Below are 16061 nucleotides of genomic sequence, written 5' to 3'. Positions count from 1 at the left end.
ACCCAAGGTCCAGAGCCAAGGTCCCTGGTGGAGGGCTGGCATAGCAGCGCCAGCACCACCCCCCGTGCCCAGGCCTCCCAGCAAACCCTGACTCCTAGAGAGCGATGCTCTAATGCCTCGGTCAGGCCAGGGGCAGAGCCACCTCCCACCACGCACAGATCCCACGGCACAGAGGGCAGGGCAGTGGCATCTACGGGCCAAAGCCTGGTGGATCACGCCTGCGGCCTGAGACTCCCCTGTATGGACCCACTCGACAGATGGAGATGAGACTCCGGACTCAGTGAAGGAGGAGGCTGTGAGGGCAAGGGCCCGGTTCCACTGAGGACCCCAAGGGCACCTCCAAGCTCCCTTCACTGTCTCCACCGGCTGGGCCAATAGCCCAGACAACCTCTCCCTTCCCAAGCCCCCAGGTGCTGCAGGCAAACGTTCTTTCTACGCTCTCCCTCTCTAGACACAGGGCAAGGCTGGCAATGACCTCCAGCAAAACAAGCGTTAGAATTACGGAAAGGGGCGCAACGTTGCCCTTGCCCTGCCCACAGCCCGAGCGTCTGGACAGAACAGACACCGGTCGCCCAGTCGCCCTGAGCGATGCTGCAAACCCCTGGGGACGAGGCTCCTCCGCCTACTCCCAAGATCACGCTGGGTGGCCTGGGTCTGGAGGAAGTGCCTCCTCTCCCTGGCCTTGGATGGGGGCTGGTCTCCACAGGCAAAGCTAACCGACGGAGAGCTGGCGGCAACCGTGCTCCCTGCGCTGCCGTCCATGGGATGATGGATGGTGTTTAATCCCGCCAGCCGGAGACACTGCGCCTGTAAATACGGATCCCGCTTCCTCGCTGGTTAATAACTATTTCAGTGGCCAGACCGGTCTTTGTCTACTGGGCCCGATGTTCCGTGGGGGCTTGTGGGAAAAGCAGCTAACCTGCAAAAAACAACCAGCTTTGGAAACACGCTTATAGGCACTCACACACACACATGTAGACACACACACGTGCACTCACACGCACATACACTCATAAAGGTGTAGGCACGTGTGCATGTACAACCACACTTACGTGTACACACCATCACATGCACTTGCCGTCACACACACACACCCGTGTGTTCACTCACATGCGCGCACTCTGACATCGACGGCCGGGCACGGGCGGTGACAGACAGGCAGCGCCGTCTCATGCTGTCCTGGCACAGTGCCCATCCCAGCCACAGCCTCCTCTTCCAAAAAAGGGAATTGGCAAATACTAACTCAGAATTTTCAAAAGGACTTGTAAGTGGGATTATGAGAAAAATATTAATGGAAATACAGTAACCTGGTGAATGTTGGTTAGCAGTCACTGCTACCCATGAGTGCTACTTGCGCAGGGCCCAGACCCGCAGCAGACACACATTTCCCAGAGAACAAACTGTATGAGGAGGGCAGACGCCACCGCACGGCAGCAGGCCCAGCACAGAGCAGGCGCCTGAGCGGTGGGGCAGCCAGTGCGTGGCATCTAACATTGTGAAAACCCAGATGCGTGTGGACACTGGATGAGCCCCAAGAGGCTGGCCGGGTGCCAAGTGAGGCAAATCCCCCGCTTAGGAGGAACCACTGCCCAGGCGAGCAAGAAAACCACGCAGCCCAATGGGGCCACGCGCCACGGGCATGCAGGCCCGGGATCTGCCAGCTCCTCGGGCCCAGCACCTGCACGGTGGGGCCACACCCAAGGAGAACCCGGTGGGGGCAGAGGTCAGGGGAGAGAGCTGCCCGGTGCACCAAAAATGCTGGCCCGGCCTCTGCAGGCCGCCCAGGCTGTGCCCCAGGCCGGGAGCAGCTGAGGAGCCCAACACCCTCAGCATCTGAGACAGGCGCCGGGAGTGGCCTGGAGGCGGCCCAGCAGCAGCGAGACGCGGGCTATTTTTAGCTGCACACTTGAGAGGCAGCTGGCAGGGAGCCATGTCTTTGGCGTGACCATCAATTTTCACCTGCAGCCACTTCCTTTCCTCTCAGGATGAAGGTTATTCAAAGATTTGGATTTCTTCGAAATTGAGTTAAGAGAGAACAGGTCTCCACACGATGAGAGGGATGCTAGTCGTCAGCAAGGACACGAGGCTGGCACAGCCGTCCTCCCAGGCCTGCCGGACCCTCAGCCTCCGCAGGACACGCCTCGGGGAGGGGAGGGGAGGGCCGGGCCAGGGCTGTGCCCGCCACGCCGGCGCCCCCCTGTGCCTCAGTCTCTCCCAGTCAGTTACGAGCCTTGCCCCCGGGGACGGCAGCCTCGTCCTTAGGGCTTGGTCCCTCCTCCTCGGACACCCAGGATATGGGCCGAGGTCTGAGGGGTGAGCCCAGGCCGCGTGCACTGAGAGGAAGGCGGCCCTGGCCTCGGGACCCAGGTCACAGGAGAGCTGACAGCTCCCTGGCGAGACAGCATTTCCATGCAGCATGTTAGAAACGCAAATATAATGCGGGGTGAAACAGCAGGTTACCCACACCCGTCCCCTTCCACCTCACCAGCCGCCCCCCCAGTCTCCATGCTGCCCTCAGGCCGCGATGGTGCCCCCTCCACATTTCGGTGGGGGCTGGGAACAGGGGCGCAGAGCTCAGAGGGAGCGAGCTGGATACCCACACGGATTGCCGTCTGCAGAAGACAGGGCAGGGAATGAGCGCTAGGTGTTTCCTCTGGGCCACCGGAGACCACAGCTTTGAGCATGAAAAAGGCAGGCATCCGTGAGAACCCTTTTACTAGATTAGCGAGCTCGCCGGCTCCCGGGACGGATGTGCGAGGAGGAGGAGCGTGTGTCTATGATCTCTACCCGAGCAGCGCGGACATGAACCACTTCCCTCTCAGGGAAGAGGCTCCTGTGGGCGTCGCAGCGCCAGAGCCCCTCTGGGCAGGGAAGACTGAACCCGGTGGGAGAGAAGGGTCCCACGGCCTCCGGTGTCCTCCGCACAGCGGGCAGGTGCCTGGCAGGCGTGGTCCTGGGGGCCTGTCCTGCTCTGGCCGGCCCGTCTGGAGTGGTGCGGTCTCCAGCCCGGCCCTCGCTCTGTCGGCAGGCCCAGTGGAGAGCCATCTCCGCCCCAGGAGCGCCACCTTCCCGTCCCCACAACAGCAGGTCTCCCTGAGCCGTTAGGTCAGAGACACAGCAGCCAGGCTCCCTGAACAAAAGCAGGGCCTCGTGCAGCCCGGCAGCGAGGGGCGAGAAAGTGCTGACGCCGCGGGAGGCCCTCAGAGGGACAGGCGCCGAGAGCTCCGAGGCCGACAAACCGCCTGCAACGAGCACCGCGTCGCCTGAGGGAACACACAGCCCTCAGGTACGGCCTCGCGGGGGCCTTCCCGCGCAGCAGACTGCGGTCCGAGCACCCGGCGCCAGGCCTGAGCCGCCTCACCTGCGCCCTCCGTGGCGCTCCCCGGGCCGAGCACCGTCCCCCGGAGCCGCGGGCTCGCCCGGAAACAGGCCCAGCCGGCCGACGACGGTTGCACAGGAAGGCCCCGCCTGTCCTCCCAGGAGACCTCTGTGCTTCCCATGGCGGGGGCGCAGCTCCGCCTCGTCTCACCCGCGGACCGTCAAGTCCAGACCTGCCGCCGCCCAGCCTCGCGCAGCGTCACGCCATCTGCCCGGCCCGGCCTGGAGCGGGCAGCTCCTGACGCGGCCTGAGAGCCCGCCTGGCGATGCTGCGGAGCTGTCGCCTCCTTCCTGCGTCGCACGCCTGGTCTGACGGTGGCGGCACCAGCGGCTCCTCCTTGCCCGTCCCCTCGTCAGCTCTCCACCAACGGGCCACCTTCCCCAGGCCTTCCTTTCATAAACAGTGAGCTCGCAGGTCTCCGCCCAACATCAACTCCGAAAACTCCTCCTGTGCGTCCCATCACGGTTAGCATGTGTGCATGCATGAATGCGTGTGTGTGGTATGTGTGCACGGGTGTGTGTGTGTGTTGGTCTCTCCTGCCTGCCCGCCCCCTGGACTGTAGTTGTACCAGGGCCCTGACACCCTGTTACGGCACCTCCTGTCCAGCGGACGTGGCAGTCACGACAGAGATGGGGGAGGGAGGGGAGGCCGTGAGGCCCTCAGCGTGGGCTCCCATAACTGAGCCAGCTGACCAGGCCAGGGCCTTGCCTCCATCAGAAACGACGAACAGCGGCCCGCCTGCCAGACCGCACCTTCTGAGGGGCCGCAGCCCGCTCAGCCTGCCTGGCCTCGGGAGGGAGCACCTGGGGACAGATTCGGGTTTTTCCTTCCCCGTCTCCTAAGATGTCAGCGTCCAAGGCAGCATCTTTAATAAGCTCCACACAAACACTCAGACTGCTCTCCAGGGAACTCTGCCTGTGGAGCCAGAGCTCACAGCTCTTCGGGCAAAGAACAGACAAGAGTGCGTCTGCCCAGCACGTCTGGACACGGCGAATCCTCACTCCAAACACAAGTGTGGAAGGGAGGGGGAGAGAGGGCTGCCCCCCAAAACGCAGAACACACTGGGGCCCACAGAGCTGTCCAAAGGCCTCAGCCCACAGGGACACCGGGTTGGAGAGCTCTTGACAGCAAGTCAGAGCCCTCCTGCCAATCAGGACACCACCACAGCCTGCCGGCCCCCGGACGCTCTGCCCGAGCTGCGGCTGAGCAGAGCTGAGCCAGGCGTGAGGACGAGGCACGTGAGGCGTGTGTGCTTAGCGTAGTGGAGATCTGGGCAGACGTGGGTGCCGGAGACAAAACACAAGTGGCCGAGGTGGGGCTGGGCTGGGCGCTGCTGACCTGAGCAGCCCAGCCTGACCGGTGACCGCCGCCTGCCCTGCCCGGCCCCCCGCAGTCCTGCCCGGCCCCCCGCAGTCCTGCCTGGCCCCCCCACCCGCCCTGCCCGGCCCCCCGCAGTCCTGCCTGGCCCCCCCACCCGCCCTGCCCGGCCCCCCGCAGTCCTGCCCGGCCCCCCACAGTCCTGCCTGGCCCCCCGCAGTCCTGCCTGGCCCCCCGCACGCCCTGCCCGGCCCCCCGCAGTCCTGCCCGGCCCCCCCGCCTGCCCTGCCCGGCCCCCCCGCCCGCCCTGCCCGGGCCCCCGCAGCCGTACCTTGGTCAGCAGCAGGACCCGCTTCTGCAGCCTGCGGGCCAGCGCCTCATGCGTCTCGCGCTTCTTCCTCTCCTCCAGCAGCTGAGCGCTGACCTGGCGGACCTCCTCCTGCAGCTGCTGCCTGACCTTGTCCAGCTCCCGGATGCTGCACAGACAAGGCAAAGGGCAGAGGGTGAGGCTGGGCCCCCGGCAGCACCCCAGCCGCAGGCCCACCAGGCCCAGCCACGTCACTTGGTCTCAGAATAGAGCCGCACGTGCAGCCGCTGGCATTTCCCCTGCACAGTCCTCGGAGCCTCAGAGCATCTGCTTCCCGCGGACCCAGGGTGATCCCAGCAGCGGGCCCCCCACACACAACGGGGAAACCGAGGCCTGAAGGGGCTCCAGCGCCAGAGCAGCGCTGCCTGTGTCACGCCGGGTGAGCAGCTCCGCGCTGCAGGGAGTCGAGCCCCAGCCCCAGCCTGGCCCGGAGCAGCCGAACCCCAACCTCAGCTCCGACACCGAGGCGGGGGCCCCACAGGTGCTCTAGGCCAGCTCCGGAGGCCGCTCCGCCGGCCCTGGGCCCCGCCCTTCCTGTCACCTCTGCTCCCAGCATCCTGCCCTCTGTGCTCGCAGTGCCCCCCTGGGTCCATGGCCGGCCGGCCCCTCAGGCCCCAGACAAGGATGGACACTTGGCTTAGAGCCTCTCAGCTCCCAACCGCCCACAGACTGACCTCCACCTCTCGCCGGGTGGTGGCGGGTGGTGAAGCGCCTTCAGTTTGGTTTCACACTCTTTCCCCAAACGGCACTGTCCTTCCCAGCCCCGCCCAGTGGCCTCTGCCCCGGCCCTGCCTCTGCGGGCTTGAGGGAGAGTCCGCGACCAGGGAGGGCAGTGCGGGGAGGGCAAGGGAGGGCCTGGCGAGGGCTGGTGATGGGGGCTGCCGCTGGGAGAGAGCAGGGCGAGGCTCGGCACAGGCCGCACCGGGGGCAGTGCCCTCAGAGTGGCCTACAGGAGGGCACGGGGGGGAGGGGGCAGACGGAGAAGGCCACGTGGGAGAGAGGGTGCAGGAGACCACGAGAACCAAGACCAAGCGCAGGGACCGCAGACGCCGCTGAGCGCGGGGACGCAGAGCCGGCGGCTGGCCAGAGGGCTCATTTTCATACGTAAACTCCACGGGACGCAGAGGCCAGCGTGTGGCCACGGGGGTGGCGGGGTCCTGACCACCTGCAGAGGAGGACAGGGCGTCACACGCAGGGGCTGGCCTCCCCAAGAGCAAAGTTCCCAGGAACTTTGAGGAGAACTTTTCAAACCACCTGCTGGAAGATGCCCCCCACCCCCACCCCGGCACCCGCAGGAGAGGGGACCTGGCCGCCCGGCCACGCAGAGCTCTCCGCGTCCAGTGCTCCTGCCTCTCCGTTCAGGCTCAGCCTTCCTTGTGAAGTAAAAAGAAAACTCATAAAACATTAAACCTCCTGCTCCATCCTCACGTGACCTGAGGCCGCTGGCATTTCTGTGAACGTTGGGAGTTCAAAATGAAGTTCTCAGCTCCTGGGGAGTCGGCGCCTTTATCGATCGTTCGCCCGCTCGACGGCGTCTGAGCTGCGCAGTGCTGGCCCGGCGGCCGCTTTCATGTCATCTTCTCAGACAACGTCCGCCACGTGCCCACTCCCAGGGACGTGGAAGGACACGAACACGAAGGCGCAGCAGCAGGAGGCATCCCGTGGCCTTCCTCAGACACCGCGGGCCGGGCCGCCACCCACGGCCGCGCAGCTGCCTTCCCTGCTCTCCCTCCTCCCAGCTCCAGCCCGCCCCCACCGTCCTGCTGTCCAGGTGGTGCCGGGACCAGTGACCATCACACTCGCCCTGTGGTGCGGACGGCCCCAGGCCTGGCCATCGCCCAGCAGGACCTGCCAGGACAGTGCCCTCCGCAGGCCACACACGAAGTCTTCCCGCAGTCAACACAACACGGGCGTCAACATCCAGCAGCCACCGCCAGACCCCAATGCAGAGCCAGAGGGCCTCGGCCGCGCAGGCCTTCCTCGGCGACCCTGACAGGACTTTCCTGCGGCACGGGCCTCACATGGGGCCGCTTCCCACGAGCGCCCCTCAGGACGGACCGGGGTCTCCGGCGGGCTGGCACCAATACGCCTGCAGGGGCACCCGAATTCTCAGTAATGGCACGTCCGTATGAAACTGAGGACCAGGACGCCTTACTCGCACGTACGCAAACCTTGAGCATCTCACTCTCCGGCTCTGAGGACACAGCCCTCCTACCCCGCCCGCAGCCTCTCCTTCGGTCCCTCCAGCCAGGCCTCCGAGCCACACCCTGAGCACGAGGCACCTGGGAGGGTCTGGCAGTGTCCCAGGAAAGCCCTTGGCGGCAGGGACGAGCCGTCGGCAGCTGAGGTCTGGTCACGTCGTCAGATGTGCTTCGCTGAGCGCCCCCGCGGGACTCAGGCGGACGGCAGAAGCAGGAGCTGAGGTCACACCCGGGCAGCCGTCCGTCCGCACAGGACACGGCACACACAGGACCCGGGAAGCGCCCTGCCCCCACCAGTCCCCACTCCTGACGAGGGAACAGACCTCTCGAGGTCAGGCGGCTGGGATGGCAACGCAGGCTCCGATTCAGACTAGAGCCCCGTCCTCCTGAGGGGCCGCCCCTCCCGGCAGGCCCGCCTTGGCCAACACGGCGGGTCAGGCCGAGGGCGCAGCTGGCGGTAGGACCTCGGCTCTGTCGTCTTGCCACGAGGCTGCTTGGGCACGTGTGGGGAGGAGGGAGAGCGGGGGCAGCAGGCGGGGCAGGTGGCCATGCTCCGGGTCCTGCTCAGGCTGCCTGGAGAGGGGGCGGAGGTGCCTGGTCCACATGGCCTGCAGTCTTTATTTATACCATCTGACCCCGATCCTAACTGCCTCCAAGTGTCATTACATGTTCCTCTGAAAGAATTAACGTCTAAACACTGTAAACAAAAGCAGAGAATCAGCAAAGCAGAGGCTGAAATAATCACCAATCACAGGCAGGCCCCGGGAGCGAGGAGGCTGACTGGCCTGGCCTCCCCAGAGGAGCTCCCTCCTCAATCCTCCCATCCCACGCAGCGTGCGTCCCCAGAGCAGCGAGGCCACGGGAAGCACTCCCGTCCGACCTTGAGACGTGAGAAGGAAAATTACCCTCTGCAATTTCAATTCCGTCCCAACCGTAATGAATAATCCAATCCAGCTGATCAGTTACCAGCCTGTCATCGCCAGTCAGGGTGCCTCCACATCACAGTGGGGAGCCCAGGCGAGGCTGGCTCTGAGTGCCAGGCACACAGCAGCATGCGCTCCCGCCAGGCCACAGAGGCCCAGGCAGTTAGGATATGGCAGGGACCAGCGGGCAAGCCCAGTGAGCCCCTGCCTGTCCCGGCTGCAGCCCTGGGAGCCGGCGATCCCGGGAATCAGGGCAGACAGTTACTGAAGGAGCCATTGCCTCGGGGCCCAGCCCCGCCCCGCCCCGCCCGTCTCTGTGAATGAAGTTAAACTGGGACACAGCTCACCTCCTCACTTATGTGGCACCTGTGGCTGCTTTCCTGTGACAGAGATTGTGTGGCCCCAAAAGACAAAATCACGTCTCCCTGGCCCCTTGCCGAGGGTCAGCGGGGTCAGAGTGCGGAGACAGGCGGACTCCTGCGGGACCAGCTGCCCGGCCCGGAGCCGACAGCAGGAAGCCCTGCAGCCTGGCAGGCCTCGGCTCTGGAATGCTGGTCCTCCCCAGGGGCCCGCGCCCTCCTGTCTCACCATCTCCCTCCCCCAGCGCCCACACACTCACAGCCTCCCCGTGTGGCAGCAGCCGCCGTGGACCCGTCGGCAGCTCGGGAGTCGCTGTGGGCACAGGGATGCGAGGAGCGGCTTCCGGAGCAGTCGCATGTCCCTGACCTGCTCCGGTACACTCCTCCAGGACAGGCCACTGGCCTCAGGGCAACGGCCTTCTGAGGTCACGGCCTCCAAGCAGTGGCCTCCAGCCAGGTCAGGTGCCGCCAAACGCGCCCTGCCTCCTTCCCAGTCCAGCCCCGCTCCCTCCCCCTAAGGAAGGCGGAGCCACAGGCAGGGTGGGGGGGAGGCGCCCACGTAAGGCAGAGGGAGGGCGCTCGGGCAGAGCCCAGGGTGGATGGGGTTGGGACTCGGGAGAAATAAGCGAGCTTCAGACACCCCACAGCCCCGGGACAGGGGTGTGGTGACAAGTGGGTAGATGTGGGTGGCAGCCCCCCCAGAACCCCATTAGCAACTCTGATGCTGAGACGCCAGCGCCCCCACAACCGATGGCAGAAGCTGACGCCTGGGCAACTGCACGCAGGGCTCCACCAGCCCGCACTCCGTGGTGCCCGGCCGCCTCGGGGCCGCCGGTTAATCAAGCCCGCTCTGCTGTCCCTCTTCCCATCGTCCTGCTGCCCTGGGCCTCGGCACAGGAGTCATTCCTGAGGAAGAGGCGCCTGCGTGGATGCTGGCATCTCTCCTGGAGCATCGCTGTCTCCCCGCGGGGAGCTCCGCCCCGGAGGCGCCCTCTCCCCAAGCACATGACCCCCAGGTAACAGCCACGAGCACACTCCCCCAGCTCCCCTGCAGTGGCCCCGAGAGAGTCCTGGCTTCTCTGCCGTGACCTCCTGGGGAGGGCGAGGGCGAGGGCGAGGGCGAGAGCCGCCTGCTCCTGTCCCCACATCAGCAGCAGCCCTCACCTGCTCCACCGCCGCCGCCGGGGCTCGGAGTTGGCACTGGACTCCGCGCAGCTCACTCCCTCTTGAACTTCAAGGGCTGACTCAGAGAGCTGCCTGCAGAGGCAGGGCCAGTGCTGGGAGCTGGGAGTGCTCTCTGCTGACGCACGGGAGCACGTGCCAGGCGACCACCGGGGAAGAGGCCGGGGCTCTGACCTCCGCGGGAAACGCGGGCGCCAGGGACAAAGGTTCCAAGGAGGGCCTGGCAGTGCAGGCCGGCCGGGGCAGCTGTGAGGAGACTCCCAACATAGCGAGGCCGGGACCGGGTTCCCTGTGGCCGTGGCTGAGAGGCAGGAGCCTCATGGGCAGTGAGATCTGGGGCACGTGGGCACCTGTCCAGCCGCCAGCACCTCCCAGCAGGACTGAGAACCAAGGAGCGCGGTCCTGCTCAGGTTCTCGGAGAAGCGAGCGCCGTGGCCAGAGCACACTCCTGCTCCAGCTGCCGAGGGGTCTCTGTCGGCCATCTTTCCAGGGACAGCGAAGTGGGAAGAGAAACCTCTGCCCTGAGGAGTCGGCAGCTAACGGAGGGACACGCAGGGCGTGCCCAGAGCGCAGAAGCGTCGGACAGGAGAGGCGGGGTCTGGGAAAGGCCCAGGTGCTCGGGCAGAGGGGAGGGTGCCCACAGGCAGGAGCAGGGAGCAGCGCAGGAAGGCGCTGCCGAGCAGAGCGGGCCTCCAGCGCAGGGAGCGAGCGCGCAGGGAGCACGCTCCCATGTCCAAGAGCAAAGAGAAGCCAGCAGAACAACAGCGAGGGCTGCGCACGGAGACACCCAGCCAGCACCGCGACCGCCGTCAGGGCTGGAGAGGTGAGCCCACCCTCACCCGCCCCGAGTGGGCAGCCAGGCACTGATGCCAGGGCCTCCGGGCAGGGGCCTGGACCCAGGAGCCAGGGGGGCCGCCGGGCAGGGGGGCACATGGCCCGCTCCCGACCGCTCACACTCTCCTCCCACACAGACCCAGCTTGGGAAAGGGCGCTCCGGGGACGCTGACTTCCCGGGGTGCAGGAAGGACCGGCGCCGGGCCGGGTGGGAGGGGCGGAGCCGGGTGGACAGTCCGAGGGAAGTTTGCGTGTCCGGAAGCAGAGGGCAGCGTGAAGGCTGGTGGCGTTCCACACACTTCACTTGGGAAGCTGCTGAAGGAGAGAGGAGCCCGGCCCCGGGGAGACAGCCCCCTTGCCAGGCATGTCACTGGCCCAAGGCCAGGTGAGGGAAAGGAGCGCGTGACCGCCAGGTCCTGACTCAGGTCCCCTGCAAGCCGGGAGCAGCGATGGGGGAGCCACCGTGTGCCGTATCTCCCTGGGGCACACCGCCCAGCCCACGCGGTGTGATCACACCCACAGCCAGCGGAGAGGGCGCTCGGGGGCGCGGCTGCTGCACCGAGGCCTGAGCTGAGCCATCTGCAGGGAGCAGATTAGAGGCAGGAAATGCAGCTGGTAAGCAAGTGAGCCCGAGAACAGGCTTCCTGCACATTGTGCGGGAGCCACTGTTGTGGATGACGGCGCCGCTCACCGGCACTCAGGGGGACAGTCACCGCCTCTGAGAGCCGCTCAGGTTTCCTGCGCATCCGAGCAGCGTCGCCTCGGCTGCCCCGCCAGGCCCTGGTGACCCTGGGCTCGGAGCAGAAAGAGGATGGAGCGGAGCAGACATGGGCCGGGCAGGGCGCGAGGGCCAAGGATAGGGCCTGTGCACAGGACCTCGGGGCACGGCCACGTTCCCGCTGCCAGGAGACCCCCAGCAGTGTCAGTACCTACACCCAGCTCACCCAGCACACGCTGCCATCGCCCGGTGACAAGGGTGGCCTCCCGAACCACAGGCCCGTGGAGGTGGCCCGCTCAGGACAGGAGGCAGCGAGGAGCAGAGCTCACGCTCAGCTCGGCTCGGCCAGCCTCCAGTTAGGGCCACGGCTCACACAGCCGGGAACTGACCAACGGCGCCCCTGTGTGTGGGCACAGGGGTGCGCGCCCCCCAGGCCACAGCAGGGAATTAACGTCCCGGAACAAGGTGGTGGGCGTGAGCCGCCAGGCCTCTCCCACATCACACTCTCCCAAATCTCCACTCCACGTGCCGCCTGCCTCCGGGCAGCTGAGCCGTCCCCTTGGGAGAGGGCGTGCCACCTGTGCCCCCAGCGCGCTACCTGGACAGGCTGGCCCACAGGGCCCGGAGCTGAGCGCCCATTCCAGGGTGAGTGATTCGGTGGTTCTTAGTGTATCTGCGATGCTGCCCAAACATCAGCACTCACTCGGGAAGCTTCCCTCCCCCTGCCCACCAGCCTGCTCCGGGGTCTAGCACTTGCCTGCTGTGGACACTGGTTTCTTTTTTAAAAATATTTTTTTTTATTGATTTCAGAGAGGAAGAAAGAGGGAGAGAGAGAGAGAGAGAAACATCAATGATGAGAGAGACATTGACCGGCTGCCTTCTGCAGACACCCGCCCCCCCCCCCCCCGAACTGGGGATTGAGCCCACAAGCCAGGCACGTGCCCTGACTGGGAATTGAACCCATGACCTCCTAGTTCATGAGTCAATGCTCAACCACTGAGCCACGCCGGCGGGCTGGTTTCTTTCTTTGACTCCTTGGTTATGTGAACGAAAAGGGGCCACCTGCTCACCTGACAGACAGGCTCAGGGAAGGCCTGCGTAAGTCTTACACACTCAGAGACCTAGAGTAACCACAAAGGACGGGCTGAGATTAAAGCTGTTTAAATAAAAAGCAGTTTAGCCCTGGCTGGTGTGGCTCAGTGGATAGAGCATTAGCCTACAGACCAGAGTCCCGGGTTCGATTCCAGTCAGGGCACATGCCCAGGGTTGCGGGCTCGATCCCCAGTGGGGGGCGTGCAGGAGGCCACCGATCCATGATTCTCTCTCACCATTGATGTTTCTATCTCTCTCTCCCTCTCCCTTCCTCTCTGAAATCAAAAATATATTAAAAATATAAAAATAAAAAGAAGTTTATGGTGGGTAGTCATGTCCTCGGCCCACTATCTTCCCTGACAAATTTCAACTTTGACCTCAACTTGTACCTCCCCTTTCCGGACCCCTCATGGCACAACCAGTGCACCAGGACAGAGACCACAGATTCCCCCCCCCGCCCCGCCTGTTACTGTTACCGTGTTCCTGGCTGACAACCATCCTGCACCCACCTGTGTAAAAGAAGCAGGTGTCTATCATTTCATTTCTCACCCAATCCTAGAGGTTTCCCCACTTGGCTTTCTCCCGCCTCCCTCATCTATCGCCAGTGGATTTCATGTGACCCGCTTATGAGACGTCCCTCCTTTGACTGTCACGTATAAAACTAGGTGAAAACCGCCGTTCTCTGAGCGCTATCCCAATCCGTTGAGGTTCTGCTTCCCGGCAATTGTCGACAGTTTGGCTCAAATCAACTCACATAAGTTCTTCACAGGTTTGAATGTTTCTTACGTTAACAGTTATGAAGAACTATGTTGTTTAACTTCCACCTATTTGTGAATTTTCCAAGTTTCCTTCCGCTATTGCTTGCTCACTCCGTGAGGAGCAGGGTCTGGGGGGACAGGTGGCACAGGATTAGAGACACCCCGTGCCTCGGAGCCTTCTAACGGGAAGTGCTCTGGGCCACATGCTCGGGGAGGACGCCCCGGGGCCGGGGAGACGGCTGCTGCCTTCAGCGCTGCAGGGCCTCCTGACTAAGCCCTCGCCTGCGAATGGGATACGAATCCCGCCTCGTGAGCCTCTCGAACCCATTCCAGGGGAGAACGTACAGGAAGCACCACTGCGGCCCTGCACTCCCACCAGTGACTCTGGACACACCCGTGGGCGTGGCAGGAACGGGAGTCCTTCCTAAGCCGCGTGCTGGCGGTCACTGACGCCAGGGCTACACTTGGAGTCACCAGAAATGCCTCACACAGAAAGGGGGTCGGCCTCAGGGGGAGGGGGGAGAAGCCCCAGGGCACCTGTGCCCGCGCCCTCCCTCAGAGCTGCGGCCCCGGGGCGGGGGCCAGGCCGCACAGGGCCAGCCGAGGTCAGGGCTCCCAGGGTCTCCTCCTGGCCTGCGGTGTCACCCCCCCCCCCCCCCCCCCGCAGGGCTCCGCCCGAGCGCTCCCTACTTTCAGGAGGAGCCCGCTCAGCAATCCCGAGGCGCGCAGCAGCAATGGGAGGCGGCGGGCTGGTGACAAAGGAAGTGCTTCTCTGTACACAAATCCCTCCTAGGAAGCGGATGTCGAAGTGGCCATCTGGCTGAGATTAGCATCCCAAAGCAACACCCACGCGCAGGCACAACTTCCACGCAGCCATTTACATGATAATAGCACGAAGTGCTGAGGAAGCGGTTTGCAGAAAGACTATCCCAACTGCATCTCAACTTCCGCTGGGCTGGCCGTGAGGAGGGCTGGGCCTGGGTGGCTGGACCACCCTGCTCTCCGGCAGCCTCCTCTGACCAGGCCAGGCCAGGGGAGCCAAGGGACCCAGCCCTGCCGGCACCCTCCCTGGGCCTCCCCCTCCCCCACGTCTCTTCCACGCCTTCGGGTTTCCTCTTAGAGAGTCCTCCCCAGAATGACGGCCAACTGCCCAGTGAAGTCAGCCCCGAAGGTTCTCCCCAAACCTCAGCCCCCCCATCACAGCTGGCCTGTGACATTCACTCACTCTCCCCCTCAGATGGTCCCCAGAGAGCGCCCGACGACGACACGTGTTTTCAGCAAACAAGCAACAGTACAGCCAGGCGGCCAGAGCCCAGGGCTGGGACGCGTGGAGAGCTGGCGGCCAGCCATCCCTCAGCTCAGGCAGGGGAGGTGGGCCTCAGCCCCAGACAGGGACAGAGGGACACACTCAGGACACACAGGGAGCAAGAGCCACCGCAGGCACCGGTCTCCAGGGGCTCCCAGGCCAGGACCATGCTGACCAAGCGCTGCTGAGCTGGCAGCACCTGTCACACCCACGGCCCTAGCGCGCCCCGTCCACAGGGGACGCTCCTGAAGGACGGTCCACGCTGTGGCCGCGCGAGCAGGGACCAGCCCCTCTGCCCCCTGGCGGCCCCTCTGCCCCCTGGTGGCCCCTCTGCACCCTGGTGGCATGGGCGCCGAATCCTGGGAGGGAGCACTCAGAAAGGCCCCAAGGGCCAGACACAGAGCTCAGCCAAGGCGCCCTCTGCACGACCTCAGGGTGGAGCGGGAGCCCCTCAAGCAGGCAGGTGGGCCCAGGACTTGCAGGAGGGAGAGGAACGGAGGAAATGGCGGTTTCAGGAAAGGTGAGCAGCCAGGTGGGCTGAGGGAGGACGCAGATGGGGCGGCTGAGAGCCTGGGCGACGGGCGGAGGCCTGTGGGGGAACCCGGGCTCCTCCCCTCAGGCGCTAAGGAGCCGGCACACTTGCACCAAGGCTGCCGTGGGCCAGCCTGAGCCCTCCGCTGGCTACAAACTAAAACTCCAGGCCAGCGGCCAGCGTCACTCTCCACCCCAGACTGAGCTCCTGCCCGCACTTCACTCCGCAGCCCAGAGATCGGGAAGCTGCCTCGCTCCCCTCAGCTCCTGGCCGAGGCCGAGGGTGGGTGGGTCCCGCCGCCCCACCACGAGCCGCATGCGCCTCATCTGTATTCCAAGGCACTCAGGCCTCTCCCGCCTTCTTTGTGCTGCAGAGATAAGTAAGTTCCTAATCTCTGCTATCTCCCAGCTGCAAACGCTCAGGCCTCTTTTCTTTTTATTTAAAATATGAAATCTCATTCAGATTCGCAGGAGACAGCGACCATCCTCACAGTGCTGACAGCCGCACACCCCCCCCCCCCCCCCCCCCGCAGCCGGGCCAGGCAGGCGCTGCGGCTGGGAGCAGCAGGCAGGTTGGGTGTCAGCCCTGGAGCCTCAGCCAGAGGTCCTGCCTCCACCACCACGTCCTGCCACCTGACGGTCAGGGCCCAGCCACGGGCTCTGAGGAGACAGCCTGCGGGTCCACGCTGGCCACGGGAGCCCCCAACAAGCTACCTGCTGACTGTGAGGAGTCCCCGCAGAGCCCACGCTGCGTGAGCGCAGAGAGCATGAGGCCGCAGCAGGGGTCGGCCTCCGTCCCGCCCCCTCCCCCCATCCTTGCCCGTGGGCTGTGGCTCCGAAAAGCCCCTGCAGCTGGGGCCTGAGCTAGCTGACCACACCCACCTGGCTGCGGCTGAGCTCCAGACTCCTGAAACCAGTGAGAGGGCCGCGGCTTTCTGGAGCCCAGCTTTGGGGCAAGAACAAGAGGTTTAAGAGAATGTCATAGCCAGGCACTGTGCCCTGGAGGGGGGTCATAAATGCCAGTGTCTCTGTGACCTGCTCGCTTGGCCCTCCCCGCCCACATTGACAGGCTCTCGGCCACCCCCAGGATCCCA

The 16061-nt window shown here is 64.9% G+C and overlaps 1 protein-coding gene across 3 annotated transcripts in view; it reads right to left on the bottom strand.

Annotated features, from left to right (window-relative positions):
• Nucleotides 1–16061, bottom strand: part of MAD1L1 (mitotic arrest deficient 1 like 1) — a 160217-nt gene that overhangs the window by 73593 nt on the left and 70563 nt on the right. For all 3 annotated transcript variants that reach the window (XR_013813608.1, XM_079772904.1, XM_079772905.1), the window contains one exon: nt 5028–5172. Coding sequence is in view for 2 of the 3 variants with exons in the window: in XM_079772904.1 (XP_079629030.1) it covers nt 5028–5172 (145 nt within the window). In the remaining variant the exon portion in view is untranslated. The remainder of the gene's footprint in view (nt 1–5027; nt 5173–16061) is intronic.

The sequence above is a fragment of the Cnephaeus nilssonii genome (genome assembly GCF_951640355.1).
Source record: "Cnephaeus nilssonii genome assembly, chromosome: 5".
Classification (NCBI taxonomy): Eukaryota; Metazoa; Chordata; class Mammalia; order Chiroptera; family Vespertilionidae; genus Cnephaeus; species Cnephaeus nilssonii.
The sequence above is the reverse complement of the archived record's forward strand: the minus strand, read 5'-3'. Positions and strand labels throughout refer to the sequence as shown.